Raw genomic sequence first — 18,655 nt, 5'->3', positions numbered from 1 at the left:
AGCCTAAATCCACTTTCTCCGGAGGCCCAGAAGGGACATGTAGCAGGGCACAGGACATACTAACGCAAGATCTCGAAAAAACTATGGGGCACCCCTGTATGTAAAAATGGGGAGTGCCGCCTAACTGTATGTAAAAATGGGGAATGCCGCCTAACTGTAAAAAAATGAATAAATAATAATGATTAAAAAAAAAATCTTTCATAAGAACTAATTACATGCATTATGTAATTTTTATTTGCATAATCAGAGGAAAAAAAAAACTAGGCACAGCACACAACATTGTTCCCAGTTTGAGGTCATGGTTCAAGTAACACTTCATACATATGTTTAATTCATTCATCATGACCTCTGTCTTCATGGTGTTCATCTTCTCTGCTGCATCTATCTGGTGTGATAGTGAACATCTGGCAGCTTCCTCAACTTCTCAGCAGCCTGAAGACACCGTGTGCAGAGACAAAGTTAATTAAACACTCGACTTACTTCGAACAGCAAAAACACCATTTGAGAATCAACGAGATGGGCTCAGTGTGCACGTCTGTCCAGCAGAAAGAAACAGAAAATAAGACGTGTCTGTGTTCACACTGATCCAGAACATAAATATTACAAACCACAGGCCTCATCCACATAGTCCAACAAATGTTTAAAAAGTTATTTAAATGGGCAGACAAAATAAAACAAATCCTGTTCAGATTGTTTTCCCCCATGGAACAAGGAAAAAAAGGTCAGTTTGCTGGCTGAGTCTGTTTCCAGGCTTGTTTTATGAAAACCAGCTCAACCAAAATTTCAGTAATTTAAACAAACACAGACCCTCACTGGCAGAACATTCTGTTTTATCATTATTTAATTCTCGGCCCCAAAAATGAATGTTTTCTAGTCAAGGTCAGAATCAACATCTGGGATTTTTAAAACCGTGGTCATAAATCAAACAGGTGTAGGCCAAAACAGAAACTCTGTCAGAGCACTAAATTAAGTATTTTCTGTCTTCAGTAAACGGAATCAATCTCCTTCCGTCTGTCAGACCCATACCGTAGTCTCATCTAGTTCTAAAATTAAACATAAAATCACCATCCATGTGTTATACAGATGTCCACCAGGGGGCAGGAGAACTGCTCAAATAATGCAACAACAAGAAAGCTGCAGGACATCCTGGAATCAGTTGCCATCACCACGTTACCAGCAACCACATGTGGTATTACCTGTTCAGGCGTGAGGTCTCGCTGTTCCTGCGCCAGCATCTCGTAGCCGACCATGAACTTCTTCACGGTGGCGGATCGCAGCAGAGGAGGATAGTAGTGAGCATGCAGCTGCCAGTGGGAGGAGTCTTCTTTTAAATGGTGGCCGGTGGGGGCCCCTAAGGACAGACAGGTGAGCAGGGTTTTACTCATCCAGGTAAATGTTTTTGAAGGTCTGTGACTTAAACATTAGCCACTGCTTTCTAATGCTGCTTCAAGGTTTTGATGAAAAACTAAGAGAAAAATGCCCCCATTCTCCATTGATGAGACAAAGATGTGACAAAAACACAATGGATAAAGAAAATACTGTGGAGTCCAGAAGAGAGGGAAATACTTATCAGGCAGCCATTAACCATGTTTCAAGTGTTTTGTCCAATGAGCGCACTTACAGTATTTTTAGATTTTAAAAGAGACATTTTCTCATAAAATAATGTAGTTTGTATATTCACCGGCCACTTTATTAGGTACATTTCTTCAATTGCTTGTTAACACAAATAGTTAAACAGCCAATCACATGGCAGTAACTCAATGCATTTAGGCATCGAGACGTGGTGAAGCTGACTTGCTGAAGTTCAAACATAGCATCAGAATAGGGAAGAAAGGGGGTTTAAGTGACTTTGAACATGGCGTGGCTGTTGGTGCCACAAGGGCTGCTCTGAATATTTCAGAAACTGCTGATCTACTGGGATTTTCATGCAGAACCATCTCTAGAGTTTACAGAGAATAGTAAAAAATAAAGACAGAGACAGAGCAGCAATTGTGTGGATAAAAATGCCTTGTTGATGTCAGAGATCAGAAGAGAATGGACAGAATGGTTAAATGGGTGACTGCATGATGCAATCATGTCAATATGGACCAACACCTCTGAGGACTGTTTCCAACACCTTGTTGAATCCATGGCACACAGAATTTAGGCAGTTCTGAAGGCAAAAGGGGTCCAACCCGGTACTAGCAAAGTGTACCTAATGAAGTGTGAGATGAGTATAGATATTTGGAAAACTGATCTACTCACTGGACTCCTCAATAATAAGGCAACACAGAGAAGTGTACCAACATCATAGCTAATGATTCCTCATCACGCAAGTAGTACACCTCAAACAGATGTTCAAACATTTCCTTTGACACCAAGTGCTTCCAATGGTATTCAAGGATCCACTAAAGGTACGAACTAACAAAAACACTAAGTCGTGACCTTTGCTCACCATTTAGTGCACCAATCTCAACCATACAGGAGGACAGGATGCACCAGGACCTGAACTACAGTGAGGAAAATAAGTATTTGAACAGCCTGCGATTTTGCAAGTTCTCCCACTTAGAAATTATGGAGGGGTCTGAAATTTTCATTTTAGGCACATGTCCACTGTGAGAAACAATCTCCAAAAAAAAAAAAAAATCCGGAAATCACAATGTATGATTTTTTTAATAATTTATTTGTATGTTACTGCTGCAAATAAGTATTTGATCCCCTACCAACCAGCAAGAATTCTGGCTCACACAGACCTGTTAATTTTTCTTTAAGAAGCCCTCTTATTCTGCACTCTTTACCTGTATTAACTGCACCTGTTTGAACTTGTTACCTGTATAAAAGACACCTGTTCACACAATCAATCACACTCCAACCTGTCCACCATAGCCAAGACCAAAGAGCTGTCTAAGGACACCAGGGACAAAACTGTAGACCTGCACAAGGCTGGGATGGACTACAGGACAACAGGCAAGCAGCTTGGTAGAAGACAACAACTGTTATGATTATTTATTAGAAAGTGGAAGAAACACAAGATGACTGTCAATCTCCCTCGGTCTGGGATTCCATGCAAGCTCTCACTTTGTGGGGTAAGGATGATTCTGAGACAGCTCAGAACTACACAGGAGGACCTGGTCAATGACCTAAAGAGAGCTGGGACCACAGTCACAAAGATTACATTAGTAACAGATGATGCTGTCATGGTTTAAAATCCTGCAGTGCAGCATGGTACCCCTGCTCAAGCCAGCACATGTCCAGGCCTGTTTGAAGTTCACCAGTGACCATCTGGATGATCCAGAGGAAGCATGGGAGAAGGTCATATGGTCAGATGAGACCAGAATAGAGCTTTTTGGAATCAACTCCACTTACCATGTTTAGAGAATGAGAACAACCCCAAGAAAACCATCCCAACCGTGAAGCATGGGGGTGGAAACATCATACTCTGGGGGTGCTCTTCTGCAAAGGGGACAGGACGACTGCACCGTATTGAAGGGAGGATGGACGGGGTCATGCATTGCAGGATTTTGGCAAACAACCTCCTTCCCTCGGTAAGAGCATTGAAGATGGGTCATGGCTGGGTCTTCCAGTGTGACAGTGACCCCAAACACACAGCCAGGGCAACTAAGGAGGGGCTCCATAAGAAGCATTTCAAGGTTCTGGAGTGGCCTGGCCAGTCTCCAGACCTGAACTCAATAGAAAATCTTTGGAAGGAGCTGAAACTCCAAACCTGAAAGATTTGGAGAAGATCTGTATGGAGGAGTGGACCAAAATCCCTGCTGCAGTGTGTGCAAACCTGGTGAAAAACTACAGGAAACATTTGACCTCTGTAATTGAGGTCAAACATGATTTCTAAGTGGGAGAACATGCAAAATCGCAGTGTGTTCAAATACTTATTTTCCTCACTGTACAAGAACCTTCAGCATCATGTGACCCTGACCTCACAAGCAGAGTTACACCAAACGTGAACATCACTGCACAGGTCGATAAATTCAGATAATAGAAGCTAAAAGAAGAAGATAATATAGAAGCTGAGCGGGACACATTTTTTTTCCTGTGAGCCTTGTGGTTTTGACTCTTGCTTGCCTCTACTGGTGGTTGGCTCTCACTGCGGTATTGTATCACTTCCTGTTCCGGAGCACAGCGGTGTTTTGCTGTATCTGTTAGCTGTTTAATCTGCACAGTTAGACTGATCTAGTTACCTAGATAACGATTTGTTTCACAGTGTAATCTTCACGTGCCTTAACTAAAGCACTCCCTCTGCTGAATCACCTCTAAATTATTTACACATTATTCACTTTGTTTGTATGAATCCGCTAGCTTAGCGCAGCTACTAGCTCTTAGCCGGTCTAGCATGGCGGCTTCTCCAGTCTCTCTCGCACTTTTCTGCTCTGGGTGTGAAATGTTTAGTTATTCGTCGGCCTCCTTTAGCAGTAATGGTACTTGTAATAAGTGTAGCTTATTCGTAGCTTTGGAGGCCAGGCTGGGCGAATTGGAGACTCGACTCCGCACCATGGAAAATTCTACAGCTAGCCAGGCCCCTGTAGTCGGTGCGGACCAAGGTAGCTTAGCCGCCGTTAGTTTCCCTCTGGCAGATCCCGAGCAGCCGAGAAAGCAGGCCTACTGGGTGACTGTGAGGAGGAAGCGTAGCCCTAAACAGAAGCCCTGTGTACACCGCCAACCCAATCACATTTCTAACCATTTTTCCCCACTCGACGACACACCCGCCGAGGATCAAACTCTGGTTATTGGCGACTCTGTTTTGAGAAATGTGAAGTTAGCGACACCAGCAACCATAGTCAATTGTCTTCCGGGGGCCAGAGCAGGCGACATTGAAGGAAATTTGAAACTGCTGGCTAAGGCTAAGCGTAAATTTGGTAAGATTGTAATTCACGTCGGCAGTAATGACACCCGGTTACGCCAATCGGAGGTCACTAAAATTAACATTGAATCGGTGTGTAACTTTGCAAAAACAATGTCGGACTCTGTAGTTTTCTCTGGGTCCCTCCCCAATCGGACCGGGAGTGACATGTTTAGCCGCATGTTCTCCTTGAATTGCTGGCTGTCTGACTGGTGTCCAAAAAATGAGGTGGGCTTCATAGATAATTGGCAAAGCTTCTGGGGAAAACCTGGTCTTGTTAGGAGAGACGGCATCCATCCCACTTTGGATGGAGCAGCTCTCATTTCTAGAAATCTGGCCAATTTTCTTAAATCCTCCAAACCGTGACTATCCAGGGTTGGGACCAGGAAGCAGAGTTGTAGTCTTACACACCTCTCTGCAGCTTCTCTCCCCCTGCCATCCCCTCATTACCCCATCCCCGTAGAGACGGTGCCTGCTCCCAGACCACCAATAACCAGCAAAAATCTATTTAAGCATAAAAATTCAAAAAGAAAAAATAATATAGCACCTTCAACTGCACCACAGACTAAAACAGTTAAATGTGGTCTATTGAACATTAGGTCTCTCTCTTCTAAGTCCCTGTTAGTAAATGATATAATAATTGATCAACATATTGATTTATTCTGCCTTACAGAAACCTGGTTACAGCAGGATGAATATGTTAGTTTAAATGAGTCAACACCCCCGAGTCACACTAACTGCCAGAATGCTCGTAGCACGGGCCGAGGCGGAGGATTAGCAGCAATCTTCCATTCCAGCTTATTAATTAATCAAAAACTCAGACAGAGCTTTAATTAATTTGAAAGCTTGACTCTTAGTCTTGTCCATCCAAATTGGAAGTCCCAAAAACCAGTTTTATTTGTTATTATCTATCGTCCACCTGGTCGTTACTGTGAGTTTCTCTGTGAATTTTCAGACCTTTTGTCTGACTTAATGCTTAGCTCAGGTAAGATAATTATAGTGGGCGATTTTAACATCCACACAGATGCTGAGAATGACAGCCTCAACACTGCATTTAATCTATTATTAGACTCAATTGGCTTTGCTCAAAATGTAAATGAGTCCACCCACCACTTTAATCATATCTTAGATCTTGTTCTGACTTATGGTATGGAAATTGAAGACTTAACAGTATTCCCTGAAAACTCCCTTCTGTCTGATCATTTCTTAATAACATTTACATTTACTCTGATGGACTACCCAGCAGTGGGGAATAAGTTTCATTACACTAGAAGTCTTTCAGAAAGCGCTGTAACTAGGTTTAAGGATATGATTCCTTCTTTATGTTCTCTAAACTCTGTAAGTGAGATAGAGTATCTCGTCAATAGTTTTACATCCTCATTGAAGACAACTTTGGATGCTGTAGCTCCTCTGAAAAAGAGAGCTTTAAATCAGAAGTGCCTGACTCTGTGGTATAACTCAAACTCGCAGCTTAAAGCAGATAACCCGTAAGTTGGAGAGGAAATGGTGTCTCACTAATTTAGAAGATCTTCACTTAGCCTGGAAAAAGAGTCTGTTGCTCTATAAAAAAAGCCCTCCGTAAAGCTAGGACATCTTACTACTCATCACTAATTGAAGAAAATAAGAACAACCCCAGGTTTCTTTTCAGCACTGTAGCCAGGCTGACAAAGAGTCAGAGCTCTATTGAGCCGAGTATTCCTTTAACTTTAACTAGTAATGACTTCATGACTTTCTTTGCTAATAAAATTTTAACTATTAGAGAAAAAATTACTCATAACCATCCCAAAGACGTATTGTTATCTTTGGCTGCTTTCAGTGATGCCGGTATTTGGTTAGACTCTTTCTCTCAGATTGTTCTGTCTGAGTTATTTTCATTAGTTACTTCATCCAAACCATCAACATGTCTATTAGACCCCATTCCTACCAGGCTGCTCAAGGAAGCCCTACCATTATTTAATGCTTCGATCTTAAATATGATCAATCTATCTTTATTAGTTGGCTATGTACCACAGGCTTTTAAGGTGGCAGTAATTAAACCATTACTTAAAAAGCCATCACTTGACCCAGCTATCTTAGCTAATTATAGACCAATCTCCAACCTTCCTTTTCTCTCAAAAATTCTTGAAAGGGTAGTTGTAAAACAGCTAACTGATCATCTGCAGAGGAATGGTCTATTTGAAGAGTTTCAGTCAGGTTCTGCTGGAGGTTTCTTACAGTTAAAAGGGAGTTTCAGTCAGGTTTTAGAATTCATCATAGTACAGAAACAGCATTAGTGAAGGTTACAAATGATCTTCTTATGGCCTCAGACAGTGGACTCATCTCTGTGCTTGTTCTGTTAGACCTCAGTGCTGCTTTTGATACTGTTGACCATAAAATTTTATTACAGAGATTAGAGCATGCCATAGGTATTAAAGGCACTGCGCTGCGGTGGTTTGAATCATATTTATCTAATAGATTACAATTTGTTCATGTAAATGGGGGATCTTCTTCACAGACTAAGGTTAATTATGGAGTTCCACAAGGTTCTGTGCTAGGACCAATTTTATTCACGTTATACATGCTTCCCTTAGGCAGTATTATTAGATGGCATTGCTAAAATTTTCATTGTTACGCAGATGATACCCAGCTTTATCTATCCATGAAGCCAGAGGACACACACCAATTAGCTAAACTGCAGGATTGTCTTACAGACATAAAGACATGGATGACCTCTAATTTCCTGCTTTTAAACCCAGATAAAGCTGAAGTTATTGTACTTGGCCCCACAAATCTTAGAAACATGGTGTCTAACCAGATCCTTACTCTGGATGGCATTACCCTGACCTCTAGTAATACTGTGAGAAATCTTGGAGTCATTTTTGATCAGGATATGTCATTCAAAGCACATATTAAACAAATATGTAGGACTGCTTTTTTGCATTTACGCAATATTTCTAAAATTAGAAAGGTCTTGTCTCAGAGTGATGCTGAAAAACTAATTCATGCATTTATTTCCTCTAGGCTGGACTATTGTAATTCATTATTATCAGGTTGTCCTAAAAGTTCCCTGAAAAGCCTTCAGTTAATTCAAAATGCTGCAGCTAGAGTACTAACGGGGACTAGGAGAGAGCATATCTCACCCATATTGGCCTCTCTTCATTGGCTTCCTGTTAATTCTAGAATAGAATTTTAAATTCTTCTTCTTACTTATAAGGTTTTGAATAATCAGGTCCCATCTTATCTTAGGGACCTCATAGTACCATATCACCCAAACAGAGCGCTTCGCTCTCAGACTGCAGGCTTACTTGTAGTTCCTAGGGTTTTTAAGAGTAGAATGGGAGGCAGAGCCTTCAGCTTTCAGGCTCCTCTCCTGTGGAACCACCTCCCAATTCAGATCAGGGAGACAGACACCCTCTCTACTTTTAAGATTAGGCTTAAAACTTTCCTTTTTGCTAAAGCTTATAGTTACGGCTGGATCAGGTGACCCTGAACCATCCCTTAGTTATGCTGCTATAGACGTAGACTGCTGGGGGGTTCCCATGATGCACTGTTTCTTTCTCTTTTTGCACCACTCTGCATTTAATCATTAGTGATCGATCTCTGCTCCCCTCCACAGCATGTCTTTTTCCTGGTTCTCTCCCTCAGCCCCAACCAGTCCCAGCAGAAGACTGCCCCTCCCTGAGCCTGGTTCTGCTGGAGGTTTCTTCCTGTTAAAAGGGAGTTTTTCCTTCCCACTGTCGCCAAGTGCTTGCTCACAGGGGGTCGTTTTGACCGTTGGGGTTTTTACGTAATTATTGTATGGCCTTGCCTTACAATATAAGGCGCCTTGGGGCAACTGTTTGTTGTGATTTGGCGCTATATAAACAAAATTGATTGATTGATTGATAATCAAATTCAGCTATGAAAAAAAAACAAAAAAAAAACTGTATATCATCCACAAGTGAAATCCATCCTTTCTAAACTTGTGTATTCCAGTTAAAAGTCACTGGAGGTCATGGTAAGTCATGCTGATTTTATACTTTGATCTGGCATCACAGCATGTTCCACAATAACTCAGTATGACCACCTGTCACACACATTCTAACAACCACAAAAATCAGTGGCAAATATCTAAAACTAATTCAGAGACAGTCATACCTACTGGATTTATGAAAACAAAACAATAACGAAAGGGTTTTGTCTCAAAACACTGTGTCTGTGACCTGTCCTACCAGCTTCAACATAAATAAACACAAGATAAAAGCAGAAAGGAACAGCAGATGTGTGGGTACCTGCCCCACGGGCACCTTCACACCCAGAATTGACTTCAAACAAGAGACGCCTGATGAAAGAAAATGAGTCAGAGTTTGCCTCCTCTGAGCTTCTCTCCACACTGCACCTTCAGTGAATCATCTCTCTTTAGTTATGGCTCTGATGTGGGCTTTTCTACTCAGAATGCCCACTCAACACACCACCCCCCCGCCCCAAAATATAGTAGTTGTGTAGAAACAGCTGAAACCTTTGGATGTGTTGTTGCTCCCCCACCAATGTCCAAAGTCAACATGAGCAGTGCAAAGTATGGAAAACTCATGTGAAGTTGGTGTAGGTTTTATGTCGGAGATGGTAACGAACCCTGGAAATTATTTTTGCTGTGAAAGACTGGTGCTTTAAAGACAATGGATTTGACTAGCAAATAAACTGTCACTTTACAATCTGTGTGTGGTGCACTGACCCCCTTTTTGAAAGGAATCTCCCTCCAGCCTTCCTAACATACCAACAAGAAATGTTTTCAATCAGATGAGTTGTTCTTTAGTTATTGTGCGTTTATAGCTAGCCACCTGGATGGATGAGGGGGGCAACATAATGCCCCCCAACTTCGTTAAGCAGGGGCATAAATACCATTTGCAGTCATTTTTTTCTTAAAAAAAAAAAAGACAAATGCATCACTAAAGACAGTGACCCAAATATATACATTTGTGATTGACCAAACAGGCCCAGTTCCACAGTTTCTTTTGCATCTTACAAACATCCACACATGCAGTCCAAAAGACGCACGTCACCCTCAAACAAGTGGCCCTTCACTTTTCAAAAAATGTAAAATTTTTCACACCTGCATTGAAAAAAGAAATAGATACAGGAGACCCGTGCAGAACTTTAACATGGCAGGTAAGATGGGAATTAGTTATTGGCCGACAGAGTTATTAGTGGCGTAAGGGATCACATGATCTGTACGGACTGGACCCCCCCACCCCAGTTCAAAACAAATGCAAGCTGCAGATTAATTTTAGAGTTTACATAAGTGTGGTTTTCTGTCATGGTGACTTGTTTTTACTGTGTTAAGTGCATTTGTTTTGATGCAGCTGAAAATAAATGAGTAAATAAATAAATAAAGCAGCCTTGCAGAGAGACTGGAACTCCAGCTGTAACAGCAGTGAGCCAACTGAATAGAGCGCACTCGAAGCATGTATACAGCCCAGGTGGCTGATCCATAACTCTAGAAAAAAAATAATGAGTATTCCCAACTGTTTTAGAGAATCTGACTGCCGGGATCAGTGTATTTATCCAGAAAGTGTAATAGTGTAAAACTTTCACTTACCTTCTCAGACAATGTACACATCTCTTGTGGAGGAAAAAAGTTACATTTAAAAATTCAGACCAGTTTTTTGCTCATTTGCTTCTTTTTTCATACATGATTTTGACAAAGGTTTTTTTTTTTTTTTGGTTACCGATAGTGTTCATATTGCAATTTAATACTGTTAAGAGTTTTAAAATATTATGCAAGATATGTGACACCTTGTTTTCATTCAGAACCACACACAAAACTTCTTTTTTCATTAATCATTAAGTTGGTTTAAAAAAGTTTTTTAATATATAAAGCCGATCCGAGAAACGATCCATGGCTTTAAAACCGTATTTGATCCTTAACACCTGTAATAGTTATAGTTTGTCCAATCAGAATAAGAATAACCATGATGTCATCTCAAATGGTCGCGCTTAGATGACGAGAACATCAAAGATTCAATAAAGGAATGAAAGCTTATCAACAGGACACCAGGCTAATATGGAGTTAAATCTGTCTCATTAATATCTGAAAATGCTCTTAATATTGTGGTTATGACTCCCACTGGGTGGTTCACTTTTTCCTGACACAGCTGTCAAAGCCAGATCGAGATGTAGAAATCTCCGCCCCGTCGTCACATTCAACACAAGCGAAAGTGTCAAAATGCATAGAAGACTGCCATGTACTGGATGGCAGTGTGAATAGCAAACTACATATTTGTGTACCTCTGATTAAGTTTTGGGCTCAGAATGTTTTAAAATTCCGAAACTGAGGAAACTGAGTAAATTCACAAACAGAATTTTCAGTTTGCAAATGCCTTTTTTATACAAATGAAAAAAAATATATTTACAAAAACATTTATTTGTAAAAACCAACACACGTTACAAATCAGAAATTTGCATTTGTGGATCAAACGTATGTAAATCAAGGATTATTTGCTGATCACCCTCTGTGCATTTGCAGTTATTGAGACAAATTTAACTCTACAGAAAAACAGGTAATTCCCACACTGTCATATTATTGCTCTCTGTCCTGCATAAGTCTGCACCCGTTTTCTGAGATGTCAGACATTTCTCTGCCATGACTCCATGGACTGCACTCTGTGATATGTTCAGCAAAATCAAAATACATTAATTTCAGTTTGCAAATAAGAAGCTGACAAACTATGTTCAGTTTTGGCAGAGATGTGTGCTCTCCATATGGCACTTTGAGGCATTTATCTTTTGGAATGCTGTGAAGTCTGTCAGGAGGTGAAGTGTTTTGTCCTTAAACCAATTCAACAGGACTCAGCTGCTGCAGGAAGTAAAGTGGAGTCCTTCAGCGTGGGCAAAGATCACTGTGATCACTCAGCCGTCGTGATGCCACACCATTTCATGTCACTCAGTGCTCATCGCATCACTGCACACAGGTAACCTTTGTTCCCAGTCTGAACGTACTGCAAAGTGCGACACTGACATTGCTCACAATACACACCAGACTGGACCGATAAATGTCAACTGCCGCCAAGGCATGCTATCGAAGAAGTACCACATGAAGAGATTTTTTTTTTTTTATCCTGTGTGCAGAGGTGACTGCACATCTAGTTTGTTAACCTGGTTGTGTGGCTTTACAGAAAGGGAGACAGGATGTCACGTGATTGGCAACACCTGAGAAGCAGGAGAGGTTGCACATGAACTTAGTTCTCTAAGTCGAAGTGAGAGTTGGAATAGTGGGTTCTAGCAGGGTTACTCAAAAACATTAAAAAAAAAAAATTCAGAAAAGGATGTGTGGCCAGGTCTACCTAGATGATGGCCTCTAATTTTGCATGAAATGAATGACCCCTGGTGGCAATTGCATAAATTAATTATGTACACTAGTTCACGCAATTTGCCACCAGGTGGCAAATTGAGGCTGTCAAATGTACACAATCCGCATGTACTTTTTCAGAATCTGTGTACATAATCTGCTACCTGGAAATGCTAACACTAAGTTATCGGCAAATGATACATAATTTCAGAGTCACCCTTATATTAATTCACTCATTTGCCATCAGGGATCATTCATTTATCTCATACTCACACACACGTACAGATCATCATCTACGTTAATTCAGTTTTTTTTTCCCCTTTCTTTTTGTTAAGACTTTGCGTCTGTCCGTCCATCCATCCATGTTCAGCATAAGTCCAGTCCTAATACTGCCAGAGTCTTTAGGTTTACAGGGAACATTCTTGGGACACAGACTTTGGACAAGTTCAAATATGGCTAACCTGGATATATTTTAAGAGGCATTGTACGAGGTTAAAATGTCACATTCTGTTCCTATTTTTATGAAATGATCTTGCGGATGTTGGCGTGGTGACCTCACTTTCTGGTAACGTTGCTTTGTTTTAGGCTAAATATAACTTATCAGTGGTGGGCACAGTCCCAATAATAACCGATAATTATCGAAGATAAAGTTTTCATTATCGGATTATCTTTTCAGATAACTTTGAAAACCATTATCGGACTAATTATCTTCCAATAAATTTTTGTCCGATAACTTTTAGACTGTTAACGTGGTAAACAAAAGTGAACAGATGTGTAGATCTACCCTCTGCAAACAGTGGAAAGCTGCTTCTAGGAGAAACCGCTCTATCCTCTGCAGGCAAAGGAGAACTGGTCACCAAAAAAAACTCTTTTTTTAACCCCATACTGACACGCGGCCAATATCACCCACATTTTTAACTTATGGTTCAAATTTTAATCAAACTTATCTCGGATAAGTTATTTAAATTAACGTCACTTCTGAAGTTTTAAAAAGTGAAAATATCAGATATATGTTTTAGTTTTAAAATAATGCGTTAATTTTTAAGGTTTTAGTGTGGGAAATGCTGTGTCCTGGTGCATTATGGGATAGGGTAATCTCAGTACAGTAATCTCAGTACGTTCACGACAGGAGAAATGCATTTCAGACACTCTGATCAGGACAACAGCATTAAACTCTAGTGCCGAAAACTCACGTGAATATATTCTCTGGCATTATAGACTTTGTTATTGTGTTTGTTTAATTTTATTAAATTCCACACATCTTAAACATAGCAAGTAGCAACACAGATTATCTGGAATTTTGTGTTTGCAAGTTTTCAAGGTCTGTACTGCCATCTACTGGCCAGTAGTGTTCATGGCAGTATTCAAACTGACGCTGGGCTGATATTTTCAACCCACGTCGGACTTGTGTTTCCAGAAGCAAAATGTAAACAAAAGCTTTTTTCCCCCAAACTTAATTTACAAAAACTGCACTTTAACCGCTGCACATGGACAACACCATTAACATCGCATCATAAAACTATTTTTATATTGTGCCTAAAACTCTCATGAATATATTGTCTGGGTTTATAAACGTTGTTATTGCGTTTGTTTTATGTAAACATGGGAGAATCACAGGCTGTCTCTCCGTTATTTTCAATGGGAGCTGCTGTGAGCTACGCTCGCTTCCTGATCATGTCGTTCTGGGGGAAAGCGAAGTTTGCTCTTTAACGTCTTGATTGTTCTTTACAACACTGTTTGTCCTCTTTGTTCCAGACTAATATACAACCCCTGGCAAAAAATTATGGAATCACCGGCCTCGGAGGATGTTCATTCAGTTGTTTAATTTTGTAGAAAAAAAGCAGATCACAGACATGACACAAAACTAAATTCATTTCAAATGGCAACTTTCTGGCTTTAAGAAACACTATAAGAAATCAGGAAAAAAAATTGTGGCAGTCAGTAACAGTTACTTTTTTAGACCAAGCAGAGGGGAAAAAAAAATATGGACTCACAAGAACGCTCCAACACATCACTAGCATTTTGTTGCACCACCTCTGGCTTTTATAACAGCTTGTAGTCTCTGAGGCATGGACTTAATGAGTGACAAACAGTACTCTTCATCAATCTGGCTCCAACTTTCTCTGATTGCTGTTGCCAGATCAGCTTTGCAGGTTGGAGCCTTGTCATGGACCATTTTCTTCAACTTCCACCAAAGATTTTCAATTGGATTAAGATCCGGACTATTTGCAGGCCATGACATTGACCCTACGTGTTTTTTTGCAAAGAATGTTTTCACAGTTTTTGCTCTATGGTAAGATGCATTATCATCTTGAAAAATGATTTCATCATCCCCAAATATCCTTTCAATTGATGGGATAAGAAAAGTGTCCAAAATATCAACGTAAACTTGTGCATTTATTGATGATGTAATGACAGCCATCTCCCCAGTGCCTTTACCTGACATGCAGCCTCATATCATCAATGACTGTGGAAATTTACATGTTCTCTTCAGGCAGTCATCTTTATAAATCTCATTGGAACGGCACCAAACAAAAGTTCCAACATCATCACCTTGCCCAATGCAGATTCGAGATTCATCACTGAATATGACTTTCATCCAGTCAACCACAGTCCACGATTGCTTTTCCTTAGCCCATTGTAACCTTGTTTTTTTTCTGTTTAGGTGTTAATGATGGCTTTTGTTTAGCTTTTCTGTATGTAAATCCCATTTCCTTTAGGTGGTTTCTTAGAGTTCGGTCACAGACGTTGACTCCAGTTTCCTCCCATTCGTTCCTCATTTGTTTTGTTGTGCATTTTCGATTTTTGAGACATATTGCTTTAAGTTTTCTGTCTTGACGCTTTGATGTCTTCCTTGGTCTACCAGTATGTTTGCCTTTAACAACCTTCCCATGTTGTTTGTATTTGGTCCAGAGTTTAGACACAGCTGACTGTGAACAACCAACATCTTTTGCAACATTGCGTGATGATTTACCCTCTTTTAAGAGTTTGATAATCCTCTCCTTTGTTTCAAATGAGATCTCTCGTGTTGGAGCCATGATTCATGTCAGTCCACTTGGTGCAACAGCTCTCCAAGGTGTGATCACTCCTTTTTAGATGCAGACTAATGAGCAGATCTGATTTGATGCAGGTGTTGGTTTTGGGGATGAAAATTTACAGGGTGATTCCATAATTTATTCCTCAGAATTGAGTAAGTCCATATTTTTTTCCCCTCTGTTTGGTCTAAAAAAGTAACCGTTACTGACTGCCACAATTTTTTTTCTTGATTTCTTATAGTGTTTCTTAAAGCCAGAAAGTTGCCATTTGAAATGACTTTAGTTTTGTGTCATGTCTGTGATCTGCTTTTTTTCTACAAACAACTGAATGAACATCCTCCGAGGCCGGTGATTCCATAATTTTTGCCAGGGGTTGTAAATGTTTGAAATTCGGTTTGCATTTATTAAATTCCACGCAGATTAAACGTAGCAGACACAGATTATTTGTTATTGTTTTAGCAAGTTTTCAGGGTATCATGCGTGCAGTCTCTTATTAACGTGATAAAAAGCATAAAAAATACATTTTTGTAGTATAATATTAATTTACAATTGTCATTATATGGATTCTCAATATGTTTGACTGCAGCGACTCTGTTGTGCAAGGGATTATGGGATAAGTCAATAGGGCGAATGGCAGTGTTCTATTTGACACCAGTTAGATGTTATCTAATTAGAACTTGGCTTTTTTTTGAAAATGCCTTTTTACAAATAAAAAAGTGGCATATTTTACAAAAGCATATTTATCTGTAAACACCAGCACACGACACACCTCACATTAACGTGTTGGTTTACATAGAATGAATCCAATCAGTATGAGCAGAGGCACATTTTACCCAGAATGCCATCTGTCTGTGTTTGTTACAAAACTTCAGAATTAGTGCATTATTCAACATTAAAAGATATATGTTATATCTTAACTTTGCACAAATGACAATTGACATTAATGGAGTTATTCTATCAGGTGGTATCATTAATTCCTGACAAACAGACCACAGCAAGTAAAAATAAATGGAACACTGAGATACAGTGGTAAGCTGTACGGGAGGTCTACAGTTTTGTCCCTGGTGTTCTTAAACAGCTCTTTGGTCTTGGCTATGGTGGACAGGTTGGAGTGTGATTGATTGAGTGTGTGGACAGGTGTTTTTTATACACGTAAAAAGTTCAAACAGGTGCAATTAATACAGGTAAAGAGTGCAGAATAAGAGGGCTTCTTAAAGATAAATTAACAGGTCTGTGAGAGACAGAATTCTTACTGGATGGTAGGGGGTCAAATACTTATTTCATGCAATAAAATGCAAATTAATTATTTAAAAATCATACAATGTGATTTTCTGGATTTTTTTTTTAGATTCTGTCTCTCACAGTTGAAGTGCACCTATGATAAAAATTACAGACCTCTCCATTCTTTGTAGGTGGGAAAAACCTGCAAAACTGACAGGGGGTCATATACTTATTTTCCCCACTGTAAGTTCCTCTGTGGCACCGCACTTTGAGCCACAGTTGCTCCATCAGAACTCAGATCACGGTTTCAGCAGCGGCGGTTGCCCATCAGCCCCTGGTGTGATTGTCCAGGCCAGAAGACCGACTCAGTCCGCTACAGGTGTAATCAGTTTGTTGAATGTCTGTGGCGCTGCATTCGGAGCTTAATTCCTCCCCTTCCCACTGGCCGCGCTTTGCGCCCTCCTAACAGGTCTTCATGCCTCCAGACGGCTTGCAGCGCAGTGGATTTGTTTTGGGTGTGTGTGTGCTTTACTCTACTTACTCAGTACTTGTACTTTACTCAGTCTGGAAAAAAGTGGTTTCACTGTATCCCTATACAAACCTTACAATTAACCAGGTGACCTACAAATACCTTGGTGTTCATAGTGACAGTAACTTAAGCTGGCAGACACAGGTTGTGTCCGTCTATACCAGCATTCATCAACGTCTTCACTTCCTGCACAGACTCCGTTTATTCGAGGTCAGCAAAAACATTATGCTGAATTTTAACAGAGCAACAATTCAGTCCACTCTTCGCTATTGTATCACTAGCTGGTCTGGGAACCTTCAGTCAAACTGAAGGCACAGATCCATTTCCTCATTAAAACCACAGCTAACATCATCGTTTAAGTTAAGATTATTCAGTTGCTTGGTCTTTAACCAGGAACCTTCTGCTCTGGAAACAAGCGCACGAACCGTTTGGCTGCTCGTAACATGACAACTACAATTACATACAAATGAACAGCTACAGAAAAGCAAAAATATTTGATTATTTAATATTTTTTATACTTCAAAGTTCCAGATATTTATTTCTGATCTGATTTATTTTCATGAGACAATCTTCATATATAGAAAGCCATGATTAAATTCTAGAGTTACTGATATGTGAACCAACTTATTTGTGGGACAAAACACTGACGTTCCAATCCACCAATTCATCCACAGATTGCGATGAATTTAAATTAAAATTAACTTTAATCTTCTCCACCATCTGTCCCCGACTCCGTCTGTCGCTCTACAGAAGACTTCAAAATGCTCCCCAACCTCCCCCCCCCCAACCTCCCAACCCCACTCGCCTGCTTTTTGTCTTACCGTGCCAGCCCATGGAATAGGGAAAAGAGACCTCAAACAGATTGTCGTACTTGGTCAGCAGTTGCTTCATTATGTCAGCCAGCTCTGGAAAAACAGCCAAAAGAAAGAAAACAGGAGGGAGGCGAACACAAGTGTTATTACTTCTCAAATACATCACAGGAAGAAGACAGGTCACAAGGCAAAAATTGAGCATGGGGCCAGATACGGCGAAACATGCATATTCCACACAGTACGCAAATGGGAAATATTCCAGAATTGTACCTGGAATCAAATTGGAATTCTACTGCAGTGCAAGATTCCTGGAACTGCACAAAGCCCCGATCCCGAAGCAAAGGTATATATTTATTTAATCAACTGACAAACCATGAGAACTACAGGTCAAAACGAGAAGCCAAATAATTCCTCAACTATTACTTGACCCATGAGCCATATTTCACAAAATGCTTTCATTGTTCGTCTATTTTATTTATAGTAATCTGACCCAGAGACTGCCCCAAACACTGTAATCTATGACCCAGAGACTGCCCCAAACACAGTCTACAAAATAAAACCTTTACAGAAATGATATAACCTCCGACCTCCTCAGTTAGTAGTCGCAGGATGTAAAATTGTTCCTAATCTGATGTAATGTAACTGCAAATGTTGTATATGCAACAGAGTAAGACTTGGCAATAACCTGATGCATATTAAGTCATTAAATTCCACTTCAAATTCAGAAAAAAAAAACATTCCGACTATAAATTTTAATCAGTTTTAAAATTAAAAATTGATCAAACTGCACATCCAACTTGTTTTTCCTGTTATACAGGGTCACATTGGAGGACTGCATCATCTGTGGTTTTGCGGGTCACCTGCTGGACTACAACGTGATGCAAATTCACCTCAATTTGTGATTGGATAAAAGAAGCAGAG

General features: G+C 40.1%; 1 protein-coding gene across 1 annotated transcript in view; it reads right to left on the bottom strand.

Moving 5' to 3' along the window:
• Positions 1-215: 215 nt before the first annotated feature.
• Positions 216-18,655, bottom strand: part of galt (galactose-1-phosphate uridylyltransferase) — a 58,288-nt gene continuing 39,848 nt past the window's right edge. The window contains exons 9-11 of the mRNA XM_034192650.1: positions 17,744-17,827; positions 1,197-1,351; positions 216-432 (exon numbers count right to left, since the gene is read on the bottom strand). Coding sequence (XP_034048541.1) covers positions 382-432; positions 1,197-1,351; positions 17,744-17,827 — 290 coding nt within the window. The 3' untranslated portion in view covers positions 216-381. The remainder of the gene's footprint in view (positions 433-1,196; positions 1,352-17,743; positions 17,828-18,655) is intronic.

This window comes from Thalassophryne amazonica, chromosome 17, assembly GCF_902500255.1.
Source record: "Thalassophryne amazonica chromosome 17, fThaAma1.1, whole genome shotgun sequence".
NCBI classification, from domain to species: Eukaryota; Metazoa; Chordata; class Actinopteri; order Batrachoidiformes; family Batrachoididae; genus Thalassophryne; species Thalassophryne amazonica.
Note: the sequence above shows the minus strand (reverse complement) of the source record. Positions and strands in the feature narration are given on the sequence as shown.